At 44.0% G+C, this 25352-nt stretch overlaps 1 protein-coding gene across 5 annotated transcripts in view; it reads left to right on the top strand.

The window, feature by feature from the left end:
• Positions 1 to 25352, top strand: part of PATJ (PATJ crumbs cell polarity complex component) — a 223039-nt gene that overhangs the window by 71575 nt on the left and 126112 nt on the right. For 4 of the 5 annotated variants that reach the window (XM_073643781.1, XM_073643780.1, XM_073643784.1 and 1 more), the window contains 2 exons: positions 17916 to 18125; positions 24649 to 24753. In XM_073643781.1, coding sequence (XP_073499882.1) covers positions 17916 to 18125; positions 24649 to 24753 — 315 coding nt within the window. The remainder of the gene's footprint in view (positions 1 to 17915; positions 18126 to 24648; positions 24754 to 25352) is intronic. The other variant, XM_073643782.1, reaches the window with a different exon arrangement.

Below are 25352 nucleotides of genomic sequence, written 5' to 3' on the forward strand. Positions count from 1 at the left end.
CACTTTTGTTTTTCGCTTTAAGGGTTTTTTTTTTTTTTTTAATAAATAGGGGATTTTATTCTGCTGTTCTATTCTGTAGACCAAATCAACAAAACTGGTGAGCAGGCCAAATATTGCCAAATCTGATCACAAGGCTCCATTTACTACTGGCATTCTGTAGAGAATCGCTTCTCCCACCCACACCCCAATTTCTTCACAGTTGGTCTCTTCTACACCAGAGAATTTCACCAGATTCTGAGCTCCCTGTAAAATGAAAGTAAAACCTGCGTCCATGTAAAACTAAGGGAAATCATCTGATTTACTAACGACATGTATTTGAGAAAAAGTCTGTATTTTCATCTTCTGTCTCTTTTTCTGTTTTTCTCAGAAGCTATAGTTTCTCTTTAAGAACCAAATTTTATGGTTAAAGGGAAGCTGTGATCAGAAAACGTGTTTTTTTTTTTAATCTTTTGTAAAATAAACAAAATTAGTAATTTTGCAGTTTTCACCCAGGCCACTGGGACTTTGATTCATACTTCCTGTCCCTTCAAGAGACGTTCACAGCAAAGCTCCTTCTCAACAGAAGCAGGATTATAATGACTGACAACTCCTATATACAGTCCATAACACAGGATCAGGATCCACCATTCAAAATAAATGATGTCACAGCTCACCTCCTCCTCCTGTACAATGACTGGTAACACCTCAATATACAGTACATAACACAGGATCCACCATTCACAATAGGCGATGTCATAGCTCACCTCCTCCTTCTGTACAGTAACTGATAACACCTCTATATACAGTAGATAACAGAGGATCCACCATTCACAATAGGTGATGTCACAGCTCACCTCCTCCTCCTGTACAATGACTGATAACACCTCTATATACAGTAGATAACACAGGATCCAACATTCTCAATAGGTGATATCACAGCTCACCTCCTCTTCCTTCTGTCAGTATGAAAGTTTCAAGATTTCTACTTTTTACTTCTAATACAGATTGATCTGGGAAAAAAAAACATTTTGAAGACCATACATTTATTGCAGAAACCCGATTTAAACAGTAGGTAATCTTCTGATGACTTCCCATTAAAGGGTTGAAATTAATAATAAAATGGTATACAGTCAGCTCCTAAGTTCCCCCTAGTGGTGGCTGCAGGAAACCTGAATCTTACATTTTAACTCTGTTTATATAGAGGATTTGGCTGTTTGATTCAGAATAAAGAGATCCATATAACGTATATTAGGTAATTTTAAATCCGTACTACATTTTGGACCCCAAAAAAATTAAATAGTTTTAAAATGTGTAAATTGACAAAATCAACAAACCACATTTTATTTTCGAAATCTCTGACAATATAAAACATATACACACCCGGACATGATTCTCCATGGCTGTGTATAGCGCAGGACACACAATGTCCCCCAATGAGCTGCACCTCGTTATTATTCCCGGCTTGTTCCCGGAGCCGGTGATGTCATGCAGGCCAATAGGCGGCCTCGCCCTCAGATTTATTAGTCCCAATTACCATATTTGATAATATTTGAAATGTACAGGGAGCACTTTGCAAGAATTAAACTTTGCAGTAAGCATATGCATTTGCAAAATTGCATATCCCTGTAGGCATATTTCCTCCGTGATTCCAGCACATCGCGCTTCCCTATGCAGCAAAAAGCTCCAGAGTGTAAGAAATGCTTTTAACCCCCCCTCCCCTCCTATCTATGGATGGATGTACAGACCAGTGAGTGGCTCTGGGGGTTAAGGTTACTGGTTTGAATAGACTTTTCCAATAACTATTGTATTCGAGCACGAGCTTAACATCTTACATATTCAGTTATATGCTAATGAGTCAATCCATTTCGAGGAGATTGAAGTTTGAAGTTCTCCAGAAAACACTCATTCATTACTTACTAAATAGCGACCTCTTGTCCTAAATTACTGTCTTCTCCGGGAAAGTGGTGAGATGGAAAATTGCATTTTTTTTTCTTCCTCCCACCCTTCTTGGCTTTACCTAGAATTTACATTAAATTGAGATTTAAAGGGAACCTGTCAAGAGCTTTAAGGTCACCACACTACCACGACATTGAACTTTGCCTTTTTCTGCCTTACCAAGCTAACAAACTGTTCTGTCCGAAAAACTGATATTTCCTCGCTGACAGAATCAACATTGAATCTTTCTTTTGTAAATGAGCGCGCCAATTCCCTGCATTAGCGCCAGTTTATCTGTTTAGAGCTTCTCCTTTATTGCTATTGCCAGTATCCTCTTGAACATGCACTGTGAGTTCTTGGCGCGGCACTGTGGGTGAAGGAATAGATTTTTGCATTGTACATGCCATTGCCCAAAGAAGGGAGAGGACTGCTCACGTATCAGATTTTCACAGCGCATGCACACAATTACATAATGGAGAGGTAGCAGAGTTGAACAAATTTGCTCTTGTTGGGAGGCAAGTGCACCAAGGATGGATCAATTCCCCAAAAGTGGAAGGAGGCTTTGCATTATTCCTTGCCTAGAGTCCAATGTACTTGAATGATGTTTCTTTAGCTCCGGTGCCTCCATGCTTTCTACATTGCAATCTCACGGATGCTCCATGCATGCTCTGCACATGCACCGTACTCTCTTGTCTCTGGGCAAAAGCATCACTGATGTACTGTGTAGCAACGCCTTTGCACACGGAGGCACATGGGGAGGCGCTAGACTGAGAATAATGCAGAGGACTGATGCTCTTGCTGTTAGACAAGTGCACCAAGGATGGACAGATTCCTGGCAAGTGCAACGTTCCTCCATATTACTCCCTGTCTAGCATCACCCCATGTGCTTGATTGACATCTGCTCAGCTCCGCTATCTGCAGTGAGATCTCACACATGCACCAAGCATGCTCCACACATACACAGTACTCTTCTGTCATTGGACAAAGACATAGCTGAGGCACTGTGTACTGCACCGAGCGGAGAGAGCACTGCGCATGTGCCACACATCAGGGGCGGACACAGACTGTAGTGGGCCCCTGTGCAAGAAATTTTGGGGGGCCCCCCCTGCCCTTCATAAGGCAACAAAGTTATGTAAACATAACTCCCCATGTGCATCTCTCACCCCCCCATGTGCATCTCTCATCCCACCCATGTGCAGCTCTCACCCCCCGTGCATCTCTCATCCCCCCCCATGTGCATCTCTCATCCCCCCCATGTGCATCTCTCATCCCCCCATGTGCATCTCTCATCCCCCCATGTGCATCTCTCATCCCCCCCATGTGCATCTCTCACCCCCCCATGTGCATCTCTCACCCCCCCATGTGCATCTCTCACCCCCCCATGTGCATCTCTGATTCCCCCCACTCCTAGTTAATTAATTGTATTTAAAAAAAATAAAACTTGTTATACTTACCCCCATGCAATCCCTGCAGAATCCTGGCGCTCGTCCACGTCGCTGCCACCAGGTTCTCCTGACGTTCGGCCATGTGACGGCGCCACATACATAGCCATCAGCTTTTGTTTTGGCCAAAAGATTTTTAAAGCCGCCACCACGATAAGGTAGACTCTTCTGGGCGGGCCCTACTCTAACCTATTAAAATTTTCTTAAAATATCCAATACTCTTTTTAGATATATTTTTATTTAGTTTTCTTTAAGGGAATGTGTCATATACATTTTTTTTTTAAATGACCAATAATACCACATACAGGGAACACCGCCACACCATGACCAGACCACATATTACCACAACATAGTGACCGAATAATACCACACAGAAGGGAGAAAAACTGCCACACCATGACCAGACCACATATTACCACTACATTACTAATATTACCACCAGTGTCATTATACACGGGAGCTCTATACATGGTATGTATAACGTAAGTGTCCAGGTAATCTAGTGATCACCAGTGAAATTATACACAGGAGCTCTGTATATAGTGTCAGTGTACAGGTAATACAGTGACATTATACACAGGAGCTCTGTATATAGTGTACAGGTAATACAGTGATCATCAGTGACATTATACACAGGAGCTCTGTATATAGTGTCAGTGTACAGGTAATACAGGGATCACCAGTGACATTATACACAGGAGCTCTGTATATAGTGTCAGTGTACAGGTAATACAGTGATCACCAGTGAAATTATACACAGGAGCTCTGTATATAGTGTCAGTGTACAGGTAATACAGTGATCACCAGTGACATTATACACAGGAGCTCTGTATATAGTGTCAGTGTACAGGTAATACAGTGATCACCAGTGACATTATACACAGTGTACATGTAATAGACTGACTCACCGGTGACGTCTCTAGGTGAAGTCCTTCATCTTCGCTTTTCTCCTTCATCCAGCACAGACCGCCATCACGTCTTCCAGCCAGGACTCGTCTCTGCATAAAATAACACAGTTATCTAGAGCACATTCCCCAACTTCTACATTACGCAGCTGAATACAGACGTGCATCCACCATCAATATATGGTTAGTTATTAGGCAACCTACCATTCCAAATATAAATTGTAATCCACCACTGTGCCCCCATTAACTGTAAATAGGCACTTAATATATAATTTTAATTAGAACCTCTACTCTTTCCGCCAATTTGTTACCAGTCACACTCCTGCATCCGCAACGCCCCCTACTCTATACTGCCTGCTCCCCGCATTCAATATTTACATGCACCCCCTGCCCCAATTCATTATATCATGTCCGTGCTCTCCCCACCCCATCATCATTTATCATTTACTCTCCCCCACCCCACATTCGTTATGTGCAGCTCATTATCCCCCTACTCCCAATTCCCCCATGTGCAGCTCTCATCCCCCTCCATGTGCCCCTCTCTCACCCCCTCCCCCCCACATGTGCCCCTCTCTCACCCCCTCCCCCCCACATGTGCCCCTCTCTCATCCCCCTCCCCCACATGTGCCCCTCTCTCATCCCCCTCCCCCACATGTGCCCCTCTCTCATCCCCCTCCCCCACATGTGCCCCTCTCTCATCCCCCTCCCCCACATGTGCCCCTCTCTCATCTCCCCTCCCCCACATGTGCCCCTCTCTCATCTCCCCTCCCCCACATGTGCATCTCCCATCTCCCCTCCCCCACATGTGCATCTCCCATCTCCCCCCCCACACATGTGCATCTCCCATCTCCCCCCCACACATGTGCATCTCCCATCTCCCCCCCACACATGTGCATCTCCCATCTCCCCCACACATGTGCATCTCCCATCTCCCCCCCCCACACACATGTGCATCTCCCATCTCCCCCCCCCACACACATGTGCATCTCCCATCTCCCCCCCCCCACACATGTGCATCTCCCATCCCCCCCCCCACATGTGCATCTCCCATCTCCCCCCCCACACACACATGTGCATCTCCCATCTCCCCCCCACACACACACATGTGCATCTCCCATCTCCCCCCCACACACACACATGTGCATCTCCCATCTCCCCCCCACACACACACATGTGCATCTCCCATCTCCCCCCCCACACACACACATGTGCATCTCCCATCTCCCCCCCCCCCCACACACACACATACATACACACACACACACACACACACACACACACACACACATGTGCATCTCCCATCTCCCCCCCCACACACATGTGCATCTCCCATCTCCCCCCCACACACACACATGTGCATCTCCCATCTCCCCCCCCCCACACACACACATGTGCATCTCCCATCTCCCCCCCCCCACACACACACATGTGCATCTCCCATCTCCCCCCCACACACACACATACACACACACATACACACACACACACACACACACACACACACACACACACACACGTGCTTCTCCCATCTCTCCACTCCTAGTTAATTGTATTTTAAAAAAAATAAAACTTGTTATACTTACCCCCATGCGATCCCTGCAGAATCCTGGCGCTCGTCCAAATCGCTGACAGCAGGTTCTCCTGACTTCCGGCCATGTGACGGCACCGTCACATGACCGGAAGTCAGGGGAATCATGAAGGCGCTGCTGCAACAGCGCAGCTCAGCGCTGAAATGTCCCGGACCCGGCGCATAGCATGGGGCCGGGGGCCCCATGAGGAGAGAGACGCACAAGAGGGGGGCCCCTACCGGCCGGGCCCCATACTGGAGTCAGGGCAGTCATGCCCTGATGGCGGCCCTGCTGGAGGCTGGAGGGGCCCCCTCTCCCTCGGGGCCCCCGTTCAATGAACCGGCTGCACGGGCGGTAGTTCCGCCCCTGCCACACATTCCTGGCCTGGTATATGTGCAGGTCTAACTCCTCTGTACAAAGGCTTTGTTGTACAGTACATCAGTAATGCCAATGCCCAAAGATAGGAGAGTTCTGTGCGTGGAGGGCGCGTGGGCTGAGCGTGGAGGGCGCGTGGGCTGAGCGTGGAGGGCGCGTGGGCTGAGTGTGGACGGCGCATGCTTGACTGTTCTCTGCAGATAGCAGTGAAGAAGCTGAGCTGAACAGACGTCAGTCAAGCACAACAGTGGAATATCCATTTGTTGCAGGAAGGAACATTGGAACTTGTCTATTTCCCTAAAGCTTTGGACAGATTCCCTTTTAACTTTCTACATTGAGACGTGGGAAATTGATCCCACTGATGTTTCCATTACAGTGATAGTTTGGCTATTTAACCGGGTGTCTCGGGCAAAGCTTCAACTCGAAGGCGGTTTCCCTAATGAATAATAGGAGGCATCAGGTGAAGGGCTGGTTTGGGACACCGGGAATCTGTCTTTAAATCATTTCTATTACACCCATTATGGACGTTTCAACTACAGTGGTTTTTACATCTGTATAATCCCCCTAGGCCACCAGGGATGTTATCCTTTACTCTATTTCCATTAACCTCCACAAATTGTGAAGATTATTATTATTATTATTTGTTATTATAGCTCCATGTATTCCATTTGCATGTGAAGATTACTATGTATATTACAAGGACTCCCACCGCTCACTGCATGGTATTGGAGAAGGCGCTTCTAGACATCACCGCTGGGGACGCCGACGCTTTTACAATCCCTGTATTTCCTCTATATAAACTTCTGACTTGTTGCTAAGTTTTTGGATCCTGGTCTTATTCTCTACCTGACACACATCTGTATCCTTAGATTGATGACATCACTAGCGAGTACGACCATGACATCACCTGGTTTAATAATCTACCAAGCCAGAGAGAAACCCAATATTCCTCCAGGTAGATGGTTAATAATGGCCCTGATGCTCGGCCGCGCTCTCCCGTGGCTGCTTCTGGCCGCTAGCGATGTGCTGCTTTCTGCCACAGTCTTGTACTAGCTGCAGCCTCCCTGTAAATAATGAATTGCGGCTTTCCGTCTCATTGAAATAAATGGATTTTCTGTTCCAGACCACAAGGAATGTGTCGTCTTGCTGCTGTTGTTACTGTTTGTATTGGTGTTTCCATCTTTAGTTACATATGGCAATAGAGATTTCACCATTCCTCCTCCTCCTCCACCTCGACTTATAAAATATATTGACCGACTGTCTCCTTTTTTTGTTTTTTGTTACATCCTCTTCCACGATCTGCCTCTTCATGGTGGTGTTCATGCCCCTCGCAGTCTGATATCTCCGGTCCTTCATCTATATGGCTATGATTAAGGGGTGGTCGCTGTGACGTGTCCCATTTGGCGGCAGTAACTGCATGCATGCGCACCCTCGCTTCATTCATTGTCTATGGGACTGGCGCTTGGCTAACTCAGACAATGTACGGAGCGTGATGCTCAGGCACAGACATTACTCCATTCACATTGAGCACTTCAGAGCCTTAATCCCAGGCTACTTAATAGCAATATTCTGTAGATGGATAGGAGATGACTTGCTAGGTTGCGAGAATGTCTTCTTTAATACAACTTTACAATGAATCTTTCTCCCTTTCTTCTGGTACAGAGCTCCAAATCCCCTGCATATTAAAGCTACATGATGTAATTCTGGATGCCTGAATTCACCACTAGAGGGAGCTCATTGCATACTGTTTTATAACCTGACCCCCACTTATCAATTTTTTAAGTTCTGGAAAGCCCCTTTACTTGGGGTCCAGTTTTCTTCGGATGTGGATATAACATGTATAAAAAGAAGTCTTAATTAGTGGCCCCTGTAACTTGGGGCCCAAAGGGAATGCAAAGGCTAAATGCTGCCCATTGCTTTCATCTTGCCCACAGTCTGGGTGGATTGTTTGGATTCAGAGCGGCCGCGGTGGGGACGTGTGTATTTTGGAGGACGTTCCACGCTCTCCATACTCTGTGTGTGAGCGAAGATATAATCTGATCCTGCTACTCTATAATTCACTCTTGCATTATGGTTTTTATGAATTGCTTTAGCCTTAATGTGAACTCTAAGCTGCTCAGCCGAAAGCGCTTAAGGAGCATTTCCACCCTCAAATATTTATATGGGGGTACAGTAATATTTCATCATGGTTCCTGGTTGGCCAGGATTCAATATGGAAAGATATTAAAGAGCTTTTCATTAATTTAAAGGTAGGACAGCTGTCCTGCAAAAAAAACAGCGCCCCTCCTCTGCGGAGGCCAAGTCTGGTATTACAGCACTGCGATACCACATACGACCTGTGAACAGGGGTGGCGCTGTTTTTGAAAGAAAATGGCCATGTTTTTCTAATCCCTGATAACCACTGTAAGGGGCCCTTATCTAATGGGTTGCATTACTAGAGAGTATGGAGCGACCACTAAACTGGATGAAGGCTAAAAATCTAAAGGGGTCTCGCCGTGCAGGGAAAGATGTACAAGATCCAGGGCCACCCCGATGCTGCAATCTCTTCACGGGGGTCCCACAGCTCGGCTCACCACTGATCACATCCTGGCCAATCATCACTTTTATAGGATGAGAAATCTACTGGATGACTATTAATGTAGCTGCCAATTTCCACTTTCATGGCTGGGGGTCTTCCAGCTTTCCAGCAGGTCAGTCTAATTACAGATAAGTTATTGCTTTCAATTCTGGAGTCTGGGAAAGTTGGGTGGAGATCTTGTTCTTATTCCCCACAACCACCTGAACGGCTCCTGCACCCCCACATTCCAGGACGGATTATTTTAGCGCTGTGTTTATTTGACTTCCCGCGTGTATCCGCCCCGCGTGCCTCACATTCCATCCCCGCGCTCTGATTTCAGGATGGGCGCAGGGGGAACCGGCGCTGGACTTTATATCACATTTATTAAATATGCAAGAATTGGGCTAAGTTCACAATGAGACATTATGAACCCTTTTTATACACCGCTAGGGGGCGCCATTCTTCTAAAGGTCTTGACTATAGCATTTGGGGTGCAGTAGATCCCCCAATGTTCTTCATTCATGGACTCCCTTTTGGGATTTATAATCATTTTTTGACTATTTGTGTTTCTTCCCTTATACATCCCACAGACCCACAAGAAGGAGCAGGGCCCCCAGCAGCACAGAGTGTTTTAGGAGTATGCTGATCTTGTGGCTGGCAGTGACCTCTCCACCGGTGATGATGATGATGATGGTGGTGGTGGCGAGGACATGTAAATGGGGACAAGCAGGAGGTCACAGACTGCAGCAGGATATCTAAGCAGTGCAGAGTATTTCAGGAGATAGAGAAGGATGTTTATGGCACTAACACGATCATTATTTGAGACCAATGTAAGGTGACCGTTACGTGTTGGGAGGGTCCACAGCAGCACAGAGTATATCAGGAGAGAAGTCTGCTGAACCTGGAGGACACACTGGCCTGGAAAGGCTGCATGTGAAAGGGGCAGTGTCATGACGTGAAGTGGGAGGAGCAAGGTCTCCCAGCAGCACAGAGTGTTTCAGGAGGGAGAGGAATGGACTTTTCTATTGGGAAAGTAACTGAAACTTGCATAGTGGATAGGAGCAGGGTCTCCCAGCAGCACAGAGTGTATCAGCAGAGGGGTGCGCTGCTCTTGTGGGAGGCAGGGACCTGTCCACTTACGTGGCGGTGATGAGGACATTGATGCTTGTGACAGGAGCAGCGTCATGGAGGAAGTGGGAGATAACAGACCGAGCTACATAGTGGGAGGAACATGTCCCAGCAGCACAGAGCATTTCAGCAGAATAGCGTCATGATGGTTTAATGTGGCAGGGATAGCTTCCTGATGTTGAGTGGGTATTATAGACAAAGAGAAGACTTGTACAAGGAAAGGTGCAAGACCCACTGCAGCACAGAGCATTTCAGCAGAGGAGGCTCTGACCTGGCCACCCATGTGATGTTCTTATTGCAGACAGGGCTGCAGGTTGTACGAACGTCCGGCACATATATAATAACTGCCATAATTCCCATTATATCATTCTCTTATCCAGGGAGAATCCTCTATATAAAAATGGCTGAGCTTTCTGTAATGCTGATGACTTTTTTTTTATATTTTTCGGGGGGCGCTTTATTTCTTTGGGGACGGCTTGCACCCACAGTCTCGTCTCTTTGGAGGGTGGCTTTGTTACCCAGCTGCAATGTGTTCTTTATAAAAGTGTGTCCTTCAGCAGTTTATGCTGCGCGCATCACAAAAGTGACGAGTGCTGTAACTGCATTTGTGGGGAATTATTGATCGTTACTGCCCTCTCTTGGCCAATACACATATATCTTCGCTGGGAGAATATTCTGAAGTTCTCCTGAGTCAGCATATGTGCTTAAGTTTTCCATCAACCTAATGGATCAATTCAGTCTACTCCAAGGAACGTCTGTTTAAGCTGCAAAATAGGCGCAGCAGCACATTTTCAGGGTTATAGCTTCCATACCCCCCTTGCTTTGATGATCATTGAGTAGGTGGTGGTGGTGGGGGGACTGTGTGCCGTATAAAGTGCTGCAGTCTCTTATCATGGGGAGTTATCACTAACTGGAAAAAAAAAAAGTGGTTTTATCTCCTCTTAATGAATGCTAATTTTCATTGACTGATGTGCAATCTGAGTTTTGTAAAGTTTCTGCCCTCCGGGGAGCGCCGCACTGTTGCAGAATCTTCCAGACGCCCTTGACACGGATGGAGTCACAGGTATAAATTCACTTGTCTTAGGTGAAAGCCATTTTCAAGGACATTGCGTCTGAAGAGTAAGCAAGGAAAATTTACAAGGGGAGTCTCATTTGTAAATGAAAAGGAAATGGAAGTCGATTCTGGCATTAAGTTAACTTTTGGGTCCCCTGATTTTTAAGATCATAGGGTGTTCTGCTCCTAGGACCCCCAGCGATCAGCAGTGAGAGATGTTTATTTATTTCCTTGCAGCGCCACCAGAAGAAAAAATTAAGCATTACACACGGGCTTGTGGGGTCTGCCAGAGAGGGATATGCTACTGGACACCTTCCACGCTGGGTAGATGATAAATATCCGGATTGCCCCCCCACCCCCCTGCAGCCTCCTCCACCCCCTTTAGCTCAGAGTTCCCTAATAGGATGTTTAAAAGTCTTGTAGAAGGACCGAGGAAACTCTTCCAAACGTACATGGCACAATAGCTATTGATGGATTCTAGGAGTGAGGCTTGGGTCCTGTTTACACCTGCAGACTGGCAGCACTAAACCACCGCCGATCAGAAGTCGCTCTATAGCCTGTTTACACAAGCAGAAGTCGCTTTAGGCGCTCACTGACTGATCTGTAATGGATCGTGCATCGGGTATCGGCTGCCATTGTTCTCTACAGCACAAGTACTGTTTACACAGAACGATGCGCTGCCGAGAACACTAATCTTATGTGCAAAAAAAGGTCCATTTCAACTGCAAGATACCCATGAACGAGGGCTCCTAGGAACGCTCCCGCCGCGATAATCTAGCAGTGTAAACAGGCAGTTGATACCCCGATGAATTAGCAAAATGCTTGTTTTTTGGGTGAAATGATCTTTTGTGCTGCACATTAAGTGTAAACGCGCCGGTAAAAGATCATTTCAACTTGCAAACAAGCGTTTCACTCATGTGTCGGGAGATAGTCTGCCTATGTACACTGCACGATCGTGAAACGAGCTTTCCTAGGAACACTAGTGCATGGTAGTCGTGTCTGTCGCTTTCTTTTCCAACTGAACAAGTAATTGTTAAAGAAAATGAGTCTTCAATTGCCTGTTGTTTAATTAAAGTTTTTATATTTAAATATATTATTCACAATAGGTGATGTCACAGCTCACCTGCTCCTGTACACTGACTGATAACCCCTCTATATACAGTAGATATCAGTCATTGTCCAGGAGGGGGAGGAGGTGAGCTGTGATATCATCTATTGTGAATGGTGGATTCTGTGTTATCTACTGTACACTGTGTGCAGAATTATTAGGCAAATGAGTATTTTGATCACATGATACTTTTTATACACGTTGTCCTACTCCAAGCCAACTACCAATTAAGTAAATCTGGGGATGTGCATCTCTGTAATGAGGAGGGGTGTTGACTAATGACATCAACACCCTCTATAAGGTGTGCTTAATTATTAGGCAACTTCCTTTCCTTTGGCAAAATGGGTCAGAAGAGAGACTTGACGGGCTCTGAAAAGTCCAAAATTGTGAGCTGTCTTGCAGAGGGATGCAGCAGTCTTGAAATTTCCAAACTTTTGAAGCGTGATCACCGAACAATCAAGCGTTTCATGGCAAATAGCCAACAGGGTCGCAAGAAGCGTGTTGGCCAAAAAAGGCGCAAAATAACTGCCCATGAATTGAGGAAAATCAAGCGTGAAGCTGCCAAGATGCCATTCGCCACCAGTTTTGCCATATTTCAGAGCTGCAACGTTACTGGAGTATCAAAAAGCACAAGGTGTGCGATACTCAGGGACACGGCCAAGGTAAGGAAGGCTGAAAAACGACCACCTATGAACAAGAAACATAAGATAAAACGTCAAGAATGGGCCAAGAAATATCTTAAGACTGATTTTTCAAAGGTTTTATGGACTGATGAAATGAGAGTGACTCTTGATGGGCCAGATGGATGGGCCAGAGGCTGGATCAGTAAAGGACAGAAAGCTCCACTCCGACTCAGATGCCAGCAAGGTGGAGGTGGGGTACTGGTATGGGCTGGTATCATCAAAGATGAATTTGTGGGACCTTTTCGGGTTGAGGATGGAGTGAAGCTCAACTCCCAGACCTACTGCCAGTTTCTGGAAGACAACTTCTTCTAGCAGTGGTACAGGAAGAAGTCGGTATCGTTCAAGAAAAACATGATTTTCATGCAGGACAATGCTCCATCACATGCATCCAACTACTCCACAGCGTGGCTGGCCAGTAAAGGTCTAAAAGAAGAAAAAATAATGACATGGCCCCCTTGTTCACCGGATCTGAACCCCATAGAGAACCTGTGGCCCATTATAAAATATGAGATCTACAGGGAGGGAAAACAGTACACCTCTCAGAACAGTGTCTGGGATGCTGTGGTGGCTGCTGCACACAATGTTGATCGAAAACAGATCAAGCAACTGACAGAATCTATGGATGGAGGCTGCCGAGTGTCATCATAAAGAAAGGTGGCTATACTGATCACTAATTTTTTTGGTTTTTGCATGTCAGAAATGTTTATTTCTAAATTTTGTGCACTGATATTGGTTTACCTGGTGAAAATAAACAAGTGAGATGGGATTATATTTGTTTTTATTAAGTTGCCTAATAATTCGGCACAGTAATAGTTACCTGCACAAACAGATATCCTCCTAAGATAGCCAAATCTAAAAAAAAAACACTCCAACTTCCAAAAATATTAAGCTTGAATATTTGAGTCTTTTGGGCTGATTGAGAACATAGTTGTTGATCAATAATAAAAATAATCCTCTAAAATACAACTTGCCTAATAATTCTGCACACAGTGTATATAGAGGCGCTAACACAGGATCCAACATTCACTCACAATAGGTGATGTCACAGCTCACCTCCTCCTCCTCCTGTACAATGACTGATAACCCCTCTATATACAGTAGATATCAGTCATTGTCCAGGAGGATGAGGAGGTGAGCTGTGATATCTATTGTGAATGGTGGATTCTGTGTTATCTACTGTATATAGAGGGGCAAACACAGGATCCAACATTCACTCACAATAGGTGGTGTCACAGCTCACCTTCTACTCCCTTTAGTATCTAGCACATCTGAAAAGCTGTATATCAGTCATTAGCCATTTTTGTCCACAGAAGATAACTATTACAAATGATAGTCAGTAATTAGAAAAACACGTCTTTATTCCTCCAGGACCAGTGCCTCACCTGTCCATGGTTTGATTCTGATATTGCAGCACAGCTCTACTGAAATGACTAGAGCTAAGCTGCAATTGTACATACAACATGTGGACAGGTGTGGCGCTATTTTGGGAGGAATAAAGCCATGTTTTTTTTCGAATCCTGGAAAATTCCTCTAACAAGCAGACGTGTCTTTGGATATATCCTGTAAAAGGCTGTGGAAATTCCATATAAAGACCTGGTCAGACATAAAATGTGAAGAAAAAACAAACTGGGTGAAGAAATGTAACTGCTGCTATAATAAAGATGTGTTTAGGTCGTCCAAAGGAATGCAAAAAAGTGAGAAATTATCCAAGATTAGGGTAACATGGCTGCTTCCTTCCACAAAAACCAGCACCGCACCTGTCGACGGATGGAGGATGGTTTTGTAACACAGCCCCATTGATTGATTGATTGATTGATTGTTTGAAAGCCAGTAAAAAGTTATTTCTTCATATTGTTGTGCAGCCGGAATGTAATATTATTATTTTACACCATAAAATTAATTTAATCCAGTAGTTCAGAAGATCTGATAATCCGGCAGTCAATTACAGCTCAGAAGGTTGTGACATTGCAGTTTTATTAGGGGCCACCTGCCTTTATATTGTTTATGCACATTCAATAATCCAGAACATTTATTGATCCAGACCCGTAATGCCGTATTAAAGGAACTTTGCCGTACTTTTCTAAACGCCTCCTTTATGCTTCATTCTGTATAGTGCTGGTTACATACAGTTATATGAAAAAGTTTGGGCACCCCTATTAATCTTAAGCTTAATGTTTTATAAAAATTGGTGTTTTTGCATCAGCTATTTCAGTTTGATATATGTAATAACTGTTGGACACAGTAATGTTTCTGCCTTGAAATGAGGTTTATTGTACTAACAGAAAATGTGCAATCTGCATTCAAACAAAATTTGACAGGTGCATAAGTATGGGCACCTCACCAGAAAAGTGACATTAATATTTAGTAGATCCTCCTTTTGCAAAAATAACAGCCTCTAGTCGCTTCCTGTAGCTTTTAATGATTTCCTGGATCCTGGATGAAGGTATTTTTGACCATTCCTCTTTACAAAACAATTCCAGTTCAGTTAAGTTTGATGGTCGCCGAGCATGGACAGCCCTCTTCAAATGATCCCACAGATGTTCAATGATATTCAGGTCTGGGGACTGGGATGGCCATTCCAGAACATTGTAATTGTTCCTCTGCATGAATGCCTAAGTAGATTTGGAGCGGTGTTTTGGATCATTGTCTTGCTGAAAGATCCATCCCCTGCGTAACTTCAACTTTATCACTGATTCTTGAACATTATTGTCAAGAATCTGCTAATACTGAGTGGAATCCATGCGTCCCTCAACTTTAACAAGATTCCCGGTGCAGGCATTGGCCACACAGCCCCAAAACATGATGGAACCTCCACCAAATTTTACTGTGGGTAGCAAGTGTTTTTCTTGGAATGCTGTGTTTTTTTGCCGCCATGCATAACGCCTTTTTGTATGACCAAACAACTCAATCTTGGTTTCATCAGTCCACAGGACCTTCTTCCAAAAATAAATTGGCTTCTCCAAATGTGCTTTTGCATACCTCAGCCGACTCTGTTTGTGGCGTGCTTGCAGAAAAGACTTCTTTCGCATCACTCTCCCATACAGCTTCTCCTTGTGCAAAGTGCGTTGTATAGTTGACCGATGCACAGTGACATCATCTGCAGCAAGTTGATGCTGCAGCTCTCTGGAGGTGGTATGAGGATTGTCCTTGACTGATCTCACCATTCTTCTTCTCTGCCTTTCTGATGTTTTTCTTGGCCTGCCACTTCTGGCCTTAACAAGAACTGTCCCTGTGTTCTTCCATTTCCTTACTATGTTCCTCACAGTGGAAACTGACAGGTTAAATCTCTGAGACAGCTTTTTGTATCCTTCCCCTGAACAACTATGTTGAATCATCTTTGTTTTCAGATCATTTGACAGTTGTTTTGAGGAGCCCATGATGCCACTCTTCAAAGGAGATTCAAACAGGAGAACAACTTGCAAGTGGCCACTTTAAGTAGCTTTTCTCATGATTGCATACACCTGGCTATGAAGTTCAAAGCTCAATGAGGTTACAAAACCAAAAAAAGTGCTTTATTAAGTCAGTAAAAAGTAGGTAGGAGTATTTAAAACAAGAAAATGATAAGGGTGCCCATACTTATGCACCTGTCAAATTTTGTTTGAATGCAGATTGCACATTTTCTGTTAGTACAATAAACCTCATTTCAAGGCAGAAACATTACTGTGTCCAACAGTTATTATATATATCAAACTGAAATAGCTGTTGCAAAAACACAAATTTTTATAAAACCTTAAGCTTAAGATTAACAGGGGTGCCCAAACTTTTTCATATAACTGTATAACTTCTTGCCTTCCTCTTTTTTGTTTTTTGCATTTTGCTTTCCGCTTCAGCTTTGGAATTCACCTATGGTGACCCCAATGACCATCATTAAAGGGGTATTTTCAACATTTAAAGTTACCGCTTATCCACAAGATAGATGAGAACTTTCTGATCTGGGGTATAGCAGGGAGGGATATCAGACATCTGGGACCTCGTGATCCTGAGAACATGAGCAGAGGCCGCACATGTGCACTTCCGCTTGATGCTCCATTCTTTATATATGGGACTGGTGGAGATAGACAAATGCTATATATTCAGTCATTTTCCGCAGTCTGAATGAATGGCGCTGCGGTGCGCATGCGCGGCCACAACACTGTTCTGACGGAACATATCGGAGCTCCATTCTCTGGATTTATTGAGGTCCAACTGCTCATCCCGAGAAAAGGGATCCAAGATTGGAATGGAGCTGTTGCCACACATGGTCTTTCCCCCTCTATTCATTCCACTAATGGAGATAGTGGAGTGCAGCATTTGGCTATCTATGGCACTCCTATAGAGAGTGCGATGTGCAGACACCAGTCTTTTTTGGTGGGGCATTTCAGAGCCCCTTTCTTATGATTTGTGGAGGTCCAACCACTGAGACTCTTGTTGATCCTGGGAACGGGGGGTCTGAAATGTTCCGTCAGAATGTAGCAGTGGTCGCGCATGCGCTCCTTTATTCTATTGGGTTTGCCAGGGATAGACAAGGTACAGTATTCAGCTACCACTGGCAGACCCATTAAGGATGACTCGAGTGGATGTGCATATGCGCAGCCACAGCTTGGTCCTGACGAGACATTTCAGAGACCTGTTCTTGGTGCTGTTGAAGTCCAACCACTCAGAACCTGACTAATCCAGAGAATGGGACTCTGAAATGCTCCAGCAGTGGTCGCACATGGCCACCTCTGCTCCTTTCGTTCTACATGGGGCTGCTGAAGATGGATAGATGAGGAGTTTAAATAATGGGAATAACCTTTTAATGGAAACGCTATCAGAATGTAGCAGTGGTCGCGCATGCGCTCCTTTATTCTGTTGGGTTTTTCAGAGCTCAATACTGTACCTTTTCTATCCCTGTCAGATCCATTGAGGATGACTAGAATGGAAGTGTACAGCCACAACTTGGTCCTGACGGGACATTTCAGAGCCCTGTTCTTGGGATGTATGGAGGGCCATCCACTAGGACTCTTGCTGATCCTGAGAACGGGGGTCTAAAATCGCGCATGCGCACCTCTGCTCCATTCGTTCTACATAGGACTGCCGGAGATGGATAGATGGTGAATTTAAATATTGGGAATAACCCTTTTAATGGAAACGCTCAGTGTGTAAGAGAAGTAAACGCTCTTCGGTCTTTCTCACTATTTTGGCTTTTGGCTCCATCTTCAGGATCCCTTAGATCCAGCAAGGACGGTGATTGTGGTTCAGTCTCTGCTGGCAGGTGGTGTAGCGGAGGAAAGCGGACAGATTCTGCCTGGTGACCGCTTGATCTTTGTAAATGACAGTTTTATGGACAATGCTTCGCTGGAAGAGGCTGTGCAAATATTAACATCTGTGCCACCGGGAAGAGTCCGCATTGGCATTTGCAAACCATTGGTGGTAAGAACTGACCCCCCCCCCCTGGCCCTGTGCACTGTATTGTGACCATAAAATCCCTGCCTAATCTGTCACTTATACCAAAAATCAACATAATTATCATTTTGCCTTCCTGATAATCTGGATATTGCATGATTCTTCCCTCCTAACCCCAAATATAACAGATGAGGTGATTCATGGGAGAGAAGCCAAATCCAACCAGATGCTGCAATCCCCAGAATTTACGGCAGCTTTTTATTATTCTTGCTCGTTTTCAAATCCGTTTTCTACATTTAAAGGGGAAATTTCTAATTTCAGCGAATAATAAATTAATATTATTTGAAAGCTGAAAAGTTTTCTAACGTTCCAGTATACTTTTCTATATCCATTCTTCATGGTTTTCAAAATCTCTGCTTGCTGGAAGGCAAAAGGAATCTTCAATATTTTTACATTTTAGTGGATAAAAAAAAAAAATCTGTCCTGGTCGTGTGAAGGACGCACAGGTTCATTTTTATCTTTACAATGCAATTATCAGAGTTATCTTATGACCAAGACAAGATTTTATCCACTGGAAGTAACCGAGATGGTTAAATGACAGCAAGCAGAGATATTGAAAAAAAACATTGTTAGCTGATACAGACTCTATATTGGAAAATTGCTACTTTTCATTATGCAGAAAATTATCTTTATTTGCTGAAACCAAAATATCCTTTAATTTCAGTTATTGGATGATCTTTGCAAATCTCCCAAAAAAAAGTTAAACTAAGACAGAAATTTCCAAAGTTCTTAAGTTTTGATTTCATCTAAAGACGCTTATCTTGTCTCATAGTTTAATCTTAGTTATTGTATAATGAAAAGTTGTGCAACTTTCGAATATCATTTTTTGCATTACTGCTTGCTGTCAGTGAATGGAGATGTTCTTTTTTATAATATATACAGTGCCTACAAGTAGTATTCAACCCCCTGCAGATTTAGCTGGTTGACACATGCAGAATTAACTTGGCATTGTGACATTTGTACTGTAGATCAGCCTGGAAGTGGGAAATGCACTGCAGCTAATTTTGTTTTTGTTTTTTTTGTTTTTGTTTTTTTAAAACGTAAAAAGTTAATTCAGAGTGTCATTTATTATTCAACCCCTCAAACCACAAGAATTCTGTTTGGTCCCCCTAAAGTATTAAGAAGTAGTTCAGGCACCAAGAATAATGAGCTTCACATGTGTGGATTAAAGATCTCTTTTGCCAGCCTTTTCTGACTATTTAAGACCCTCCCCAAACTTGTGAACAGCACTCAGACATGGTCAACATGGGAAAGACAAAGGAGCATTCCAAGGCCATCAGAGACAAGATCGTGGAGGGTCACAAGGCTGGCAAGGGGTACAAAACCCTTTCCAAGGAGTTGGGCCTACCTGTCTCCACTGTTGGGAGCATCATCCATAAGTGGAAGGCTTATGGAACTACTGTTAGCCTTCCACGGCCAGGACAGCCTTTGAAAGTGTCCTCCCGTGCCGAGGCCAGGCTTGTCCGAAGAGTCAAGGCTAACCCAAGGACAACAAGGAAGGAGCTCCGGGAAGATCTCATGGCAGTGGGGACATTGGTTTCAGTCAATACCATAAGTAACGTACTCCACCGCAATGGTCTCCGTTCCAGACGAGTCCGTAAGGTACCTTTACTTTCAAAGCGTCATGTCAAGGCTCGTCTACAGTTTGCTCATGATCACTTGGAGGACTCTGAGACAGACTGGTTCAAGGTTCTATGGTCTGATGAGACCAAGATCGAGATCTTTGGTGCCAACCACACATGTGACGTTTGGAGACTGGATGGCACTGCATACGACCCCAAGAATACCATCCCTACAGTCAAGCATGGTGGTGGCAGCATCATGCTGTGGGGCTGTTTCTCTGCCAAGGGGCCTGGCCATCTGGTCCGCATCCATGGGAAGATGGATAGCACGGCCTACCTGGAGATTTTGGCCAAGAACCTCCGCTCCTCCATCAAGGATCTTAAGATGGGTCGTAATTTCATCTTCCAACAAGACAACGACCCAAAGCACACAGCCAAGAAAACCAAGGCCTGGTTCAATAGGGAAAAAGTCAAGGTGTTGGAGTGGCCTAGTCAGTCTCCTGACCTTAACCCAATTGAAAACTTGTGGAAGGAGCTCAAGAATAAAGTCCACATGAGACACCCAAAGAACCTAGATAACTTGGAGAAGATCTGCATGGAGGAGTGGGCCAAGATAACTCCACAGACCTGTGCCGGCCTGATCAGGTCTTATAAAAGACGATTATTAGCTGTAATTGCAAACAAGGGTTATTCCACAAAATATTAAACATAGGGGTTGAATAATAATTGACCCACACTTTTATGTTTTATAATTTAATAAAATTCAACTGAGCAACATAACTTTTTGGTTTGTAAGATTTATGCTTCTGTTCATAAAACCTACTCTCGTTTGCAGTTTGAAGGCTCTAACTTATTTGCATCTTATCAAACCAGCTAAATCTGCAGGGGGTTGAATACTACTTGTAGGCACTGTGTGTGTGTGTATATATATGTATGTATGTATGTGTGTGTGTGTGTATGTGTATATATGTATATATATATATATATATATATACAGTGGTGGCCAATATATACATACAGTGGTGGCCAATATATACATACAGTGGTGGCCAATATATACATACAGTGGTGGCCAAAAGTATTGGCACCCCTGCAATTCTGTCAGATAATACTCAGTTTCCTCCTGAAAATGATTGCAATCACAAATTCTTTGGTGTTATTATCTTCATTTAATTTGTCTTCAATGAAAAAAACACAAAAAGAATTGTCCTAAAGCCAAATTGGATACAATTCCACACCAAACCTAAAAAAGGGGGTGGACAAAAGTATTGGCACTGTTTGAAAAATCATGTGATGCTTCTCTAATTCGTGTAATTAACAGCACCTGTAACTTACCTGTGGCACCTAACAGGTGTTGGCAATAACTAAATCACACTTGCAGCCAGTTAACATGGATTAAAGTTGACTCAACCTCTGTCCTGTGTCCTTGTGTGTACCACATTGAGCATGGAGAAAGAAAAGAAGACCAAAGAACTGTCTGAGGACTTGAGAAACCAAATTGTGAGTAAGCATGAGCAATCTCAAGGCTACAAGTCCATCTCCAAAGACCTGAATGTTCCTGTGTCTTCCGTGCGCAGTGTCATCAAGAAGTGTAAAGCCCATGGCACTGTGGCTAACCTCCCTAGATGTGGACGGAAAAGAAAAATTGACGAGAGATTTCAACGCAAGATTGTGCGGATGGTGGATAAAGAACCTCGACTAACATCCAAACAAGTTCAAGCTGCCCTGCAGTCCGATGGTACAACAGTGTCAACCTGTACTATCCGTCGGCGTCTGAATTAAAAGGGACTGTATGGTAGGATACCCAGGAAGACCCCACTTCTTACCCCGAGACATAAAAAGCCAGGCTGGATTTTGCCAAAACTTACCTGAGAAAGCCTAAAACGTTTTGGAAGAATGTTCTCTGGTCAGATGAGACAAAAGTAGAGCTCTTTGGGAAAAAGCATCAACATAGAGTGTACAGGAAAAAAAAGAGGCATTCAAAGAAAAGAACACGGTCCCTACAGTCAAACATGGCGGAGGTTCCCTGATGTTTTGGGGTTGCTTTGCTGCCTCTGGCACTGGACTGCTTGACCGTGTGCATGGCATTATGAAGTCTGAAGACTACCAACAAATTTTACAGCATAATGTAGGGCCCAGTGTGAGAAAGCTGGGTCTCCCTCAGAGGTCATGGGTCTTCCAGCAGGACAATGACCCAAAACACACTTCCAAAAGCACTATAAAATGGTTTTAGAGAAAGCACTGGAGACTTCTAAGGTGGCCAGCAATGAGTCCAGACCTGAATCCCATAGAACACCTGTGGAGAGTTCTCAAAATGGCAGTTTGGAGAAGGCATCCTTCAAATATCAGGGACCTGGAGCAGTTTGCCAAAGAAGAATGGTCTACAATTCCAGCAGAGCATTGTAAGAAACTCATTGATGGTTACCGGAAGCGGTTGTTCGCAGTTATTTTGGCTAAAGGTTGTGCAGCCAAGTATTAGGCCGAGGGTGCCAATACTTTTGTCTGGCCCTTTTTTGGAGTTTTGTGTGAAATGATCAATGATTTGATTTTTGCTTCATTCTCTTTTGTGTTTTTTCCTTGCAAGCAAATTAAATGAAGAGAATAATACCAAAGAATTTGTGATTGCAATCATTTTCAGGAAGAAACTGAGTATTATCTGACAGAATTGCAGGGGTGCCAATACTTTTGGCCACCACTGTATATAATATATAATAGTTACAATTGTAGCAAACACTCAGCTGTGAGCAGTATTGGGTCTGGATGCAGCCGCTATTCTCTAACTTTAAGCAGAGCTCTTGAAAGTAGTGAAGAATAAAAATAAATTGTATCACATGATTTATTAGTTTGGCCAATGGCGATATTGGCTTTTATGGCTGGAGGGGCTGGTTAAATGCGTTTTCAACTGTCATCTGAGATTAGAGAATTTTTATTGCACCCTCCTGCAACTTGTACTGAACGCACTTCATTTATTTAAAGGGAAACTTGCATCACTTTTATATATGGAGGTAGTGGAATGGCTGTGTAAGCGGGTGTTCCCTAGTAACAATGATAACATTTTTGCACGGATCCAGTGTGGCAGTCATGTGAAATCTAGAGTAGAATCCATATGCAAATCAGACTGGAAGTGCATTAGGGGCGTGTTGGTGCACTTGCAAGAAGCCTCCATGTCCATGGCCCTCATCGGTCTCTGCTAGGCACAGTGCAAGGAATGTAGCAGTGGAAGACCCCTTTAACACCCCTGTAAGTACTGATTGCAGGGTGGTGAAGGGTATCTGTGCTTGTCTGTCTTCATGCCTAATCCTACTTACCAGTGTCTGATCTCTGAGAACTCGCTACTAACCATAGACTTGTAGGGGGGCTAACACCAAAACCTGGGAAGGTGCAACACATGAGGGTCCTTTTCTATTTTGAATGCTAATTTTGCCTAATTGTTGCACAACTATTAAATTTGCCATTCTGGGGTCTGGAATAGATGGCTGACAACCCTGTGGGAGCAGGAATATCGGCCATATTGGTTGTCACGCAGATTTCTATGCCCATAGTCATGACGTTTGTAATGGTGGGGGAAGGTCATCGGCTGCCTCTGCCTCCGTAATCCTAAAAGGTGAGTGAGGCTCTGTTCCTCTTGGGTGTTGTGTGAGTATTAATTTTGACTTTTGATGGTCCATAATTAAGGGTCCTTTCAAGGGTTGTCCAGAGCAAATGTTAAATCTGCTTTAATTAGTAAATTGAACAATACAATTCACATCTAAAACATGTCCCGATCTTCAGCTCCAAGCTCCACTTCAGACAGGTCCTCTTTCGAGGTGTCCGTCATGGAGAGACCACTCATAGCCAGACCTGTGTGTAAAGGGGACTTGCTGACTGCTCATTTCAATAGCTAAGCCAGTCCCCTTCTATGTCATTTCCAGTGTACAGACAGAGGAAGGGGGGTGACTTGGCTATTAAAATGAGTAGCCAGCCCCTTTTAATTTCTGCTCCGGAAAAAGGAAACCCAGTTTGGTGTCCGATATAAATTTGGAAGAGGATTTACTGAGATTGGAGGTTGCATCTGAAGATTTGACACACTGACTGACTTTATTAGTAAATTGTATAATTTTATTAATTTTAATCAAGTTTATTCCAAGTTTCATGGCCAGCATGGAAATCATTGCTTCTCACTTTTGGCCACCAGAGGCGAGGTTACAAAAACAGCCAAGTGCAGTTGCGCATTGCTGTTTGCATAACTGCCATAGAACTGAATGGCAGTACTGAAGATGGTGCCGCACAGCAAAGTGCGCTGTTAGCTTCCACGTCTTAAATTTACACTATGTACCTCGCTGTGCTACATTGTTTTGGGAACGATCATTCATTTCTATAGGAGTTACTCAAACAGAATAGCACAGCGAAGCAAAGCTGTTTTTGTAACTTGCAACTGGCGACTGCGTCCCTTCTCAGCCATGCAAAACAGAGATGGAAATATCCTTTTAAAGGGGTTTTGCACACTTTGTCAGTGGCCCCGGAGTGCACCAATAATAGAAATAAAAACCCATCCTCTCCTACCGGCCTGGAGCCGCTCCACTGTTTTGCTGCTTCTTCTGCCTGGGCTGCAGCCTATCATTGCCCATTGATTGGCTGCAGCCATCACATTGTGTTGCCTACCGGAAGTGGAAGCCAGAAGTTTGGCAACAGAATGGCAGAGCACCGCCAGCCCTGTAGGTGTCGATTCTCTCTTTTTGTTAAAAAAAAAAAAAGTTTTTTAAAGTTGTGTCTAACCCTTTAACAATTCTGGAAACCTCCTTTTAATTCTGGATTATCTAACGCTTCTATATCACACCCAATGATCCCCTTAAAACACATTGAGGAATGACCGGATGATGAGGGTTATATCATCCCTTTTTATTTTGACCTGAACGTTTATTTATTATTTTTCTCTCTTTTGTAACTAGAGTGATATGAAAGAAGGACACGTGTATATCCCGCTGGTCGGGGAATCGGAGGATAATGTGGAGGTGCCAGTGGATGACCCATCACCGACAGCACAATTCTACCATGTAATGACCTATTTGTGTATCCAATGAACTTCCTATAATCCACAGGTTCCTATAACCCGGCACTTCTTGTCTCCAGCACGGAACTTTGCTCATTCTTCTAGTTCCAGAGAATATAGAGAGAGAATTCATATGTCCGATAGTACAGAATATCAGATAATGTCCGCTCCTATTAATGCCTCAGTAAAATGAATTTTACTGTTCAGTCTGATATCATTCTGCTCTGTGTTGACAAAGTGTTAGTGTTGGGCATTGTAGCCAATTGTGTGGGCCGAACTGATACAATGTGTCATGTCTAGTGCATGAGGGTGCGGAGCGTGATACAAGCATTTTTTTAGACTTTTCAGATACATTGCGCCAAATCCTCTGCATAGAAATGGTTAAAGCTGTTGTCCATGTAAAAAAAATAAATAATCAAAATTAGATTATAAAAAGAGTTAATCATATTGATGATCCTCCACCGCTCCCGTTCTGATGTGTCTCAGGTCCCCTGCTGGGCTGTAATTCCTGGTCCCTCTGGGAAATGCCGGTCACCTGAGTCGGGATGTCAGTGTTTCAGTAAGAAGTAGTGCGGAGGATTTGGGACAATGGCAGGAATATTA

The sequence above is a fragment of the Phyllobates terribilis genome, unplaced genomic scaffold (genome assembly GCF_046119375.1).
Source record: "Phyllobates terribilis strain yellow unplaced genomic scaffold, ASM4611937v1 Scaffold_8__6_contigs__length_399053987, whole genome shotgun sequence".
Classification (NCBI taxonomy): Eukaryota; Metazoa; Chordata; class Amphibia; order Anura; family Dendrobatidae; genus Phyllobates; species Phyllobates terribilis.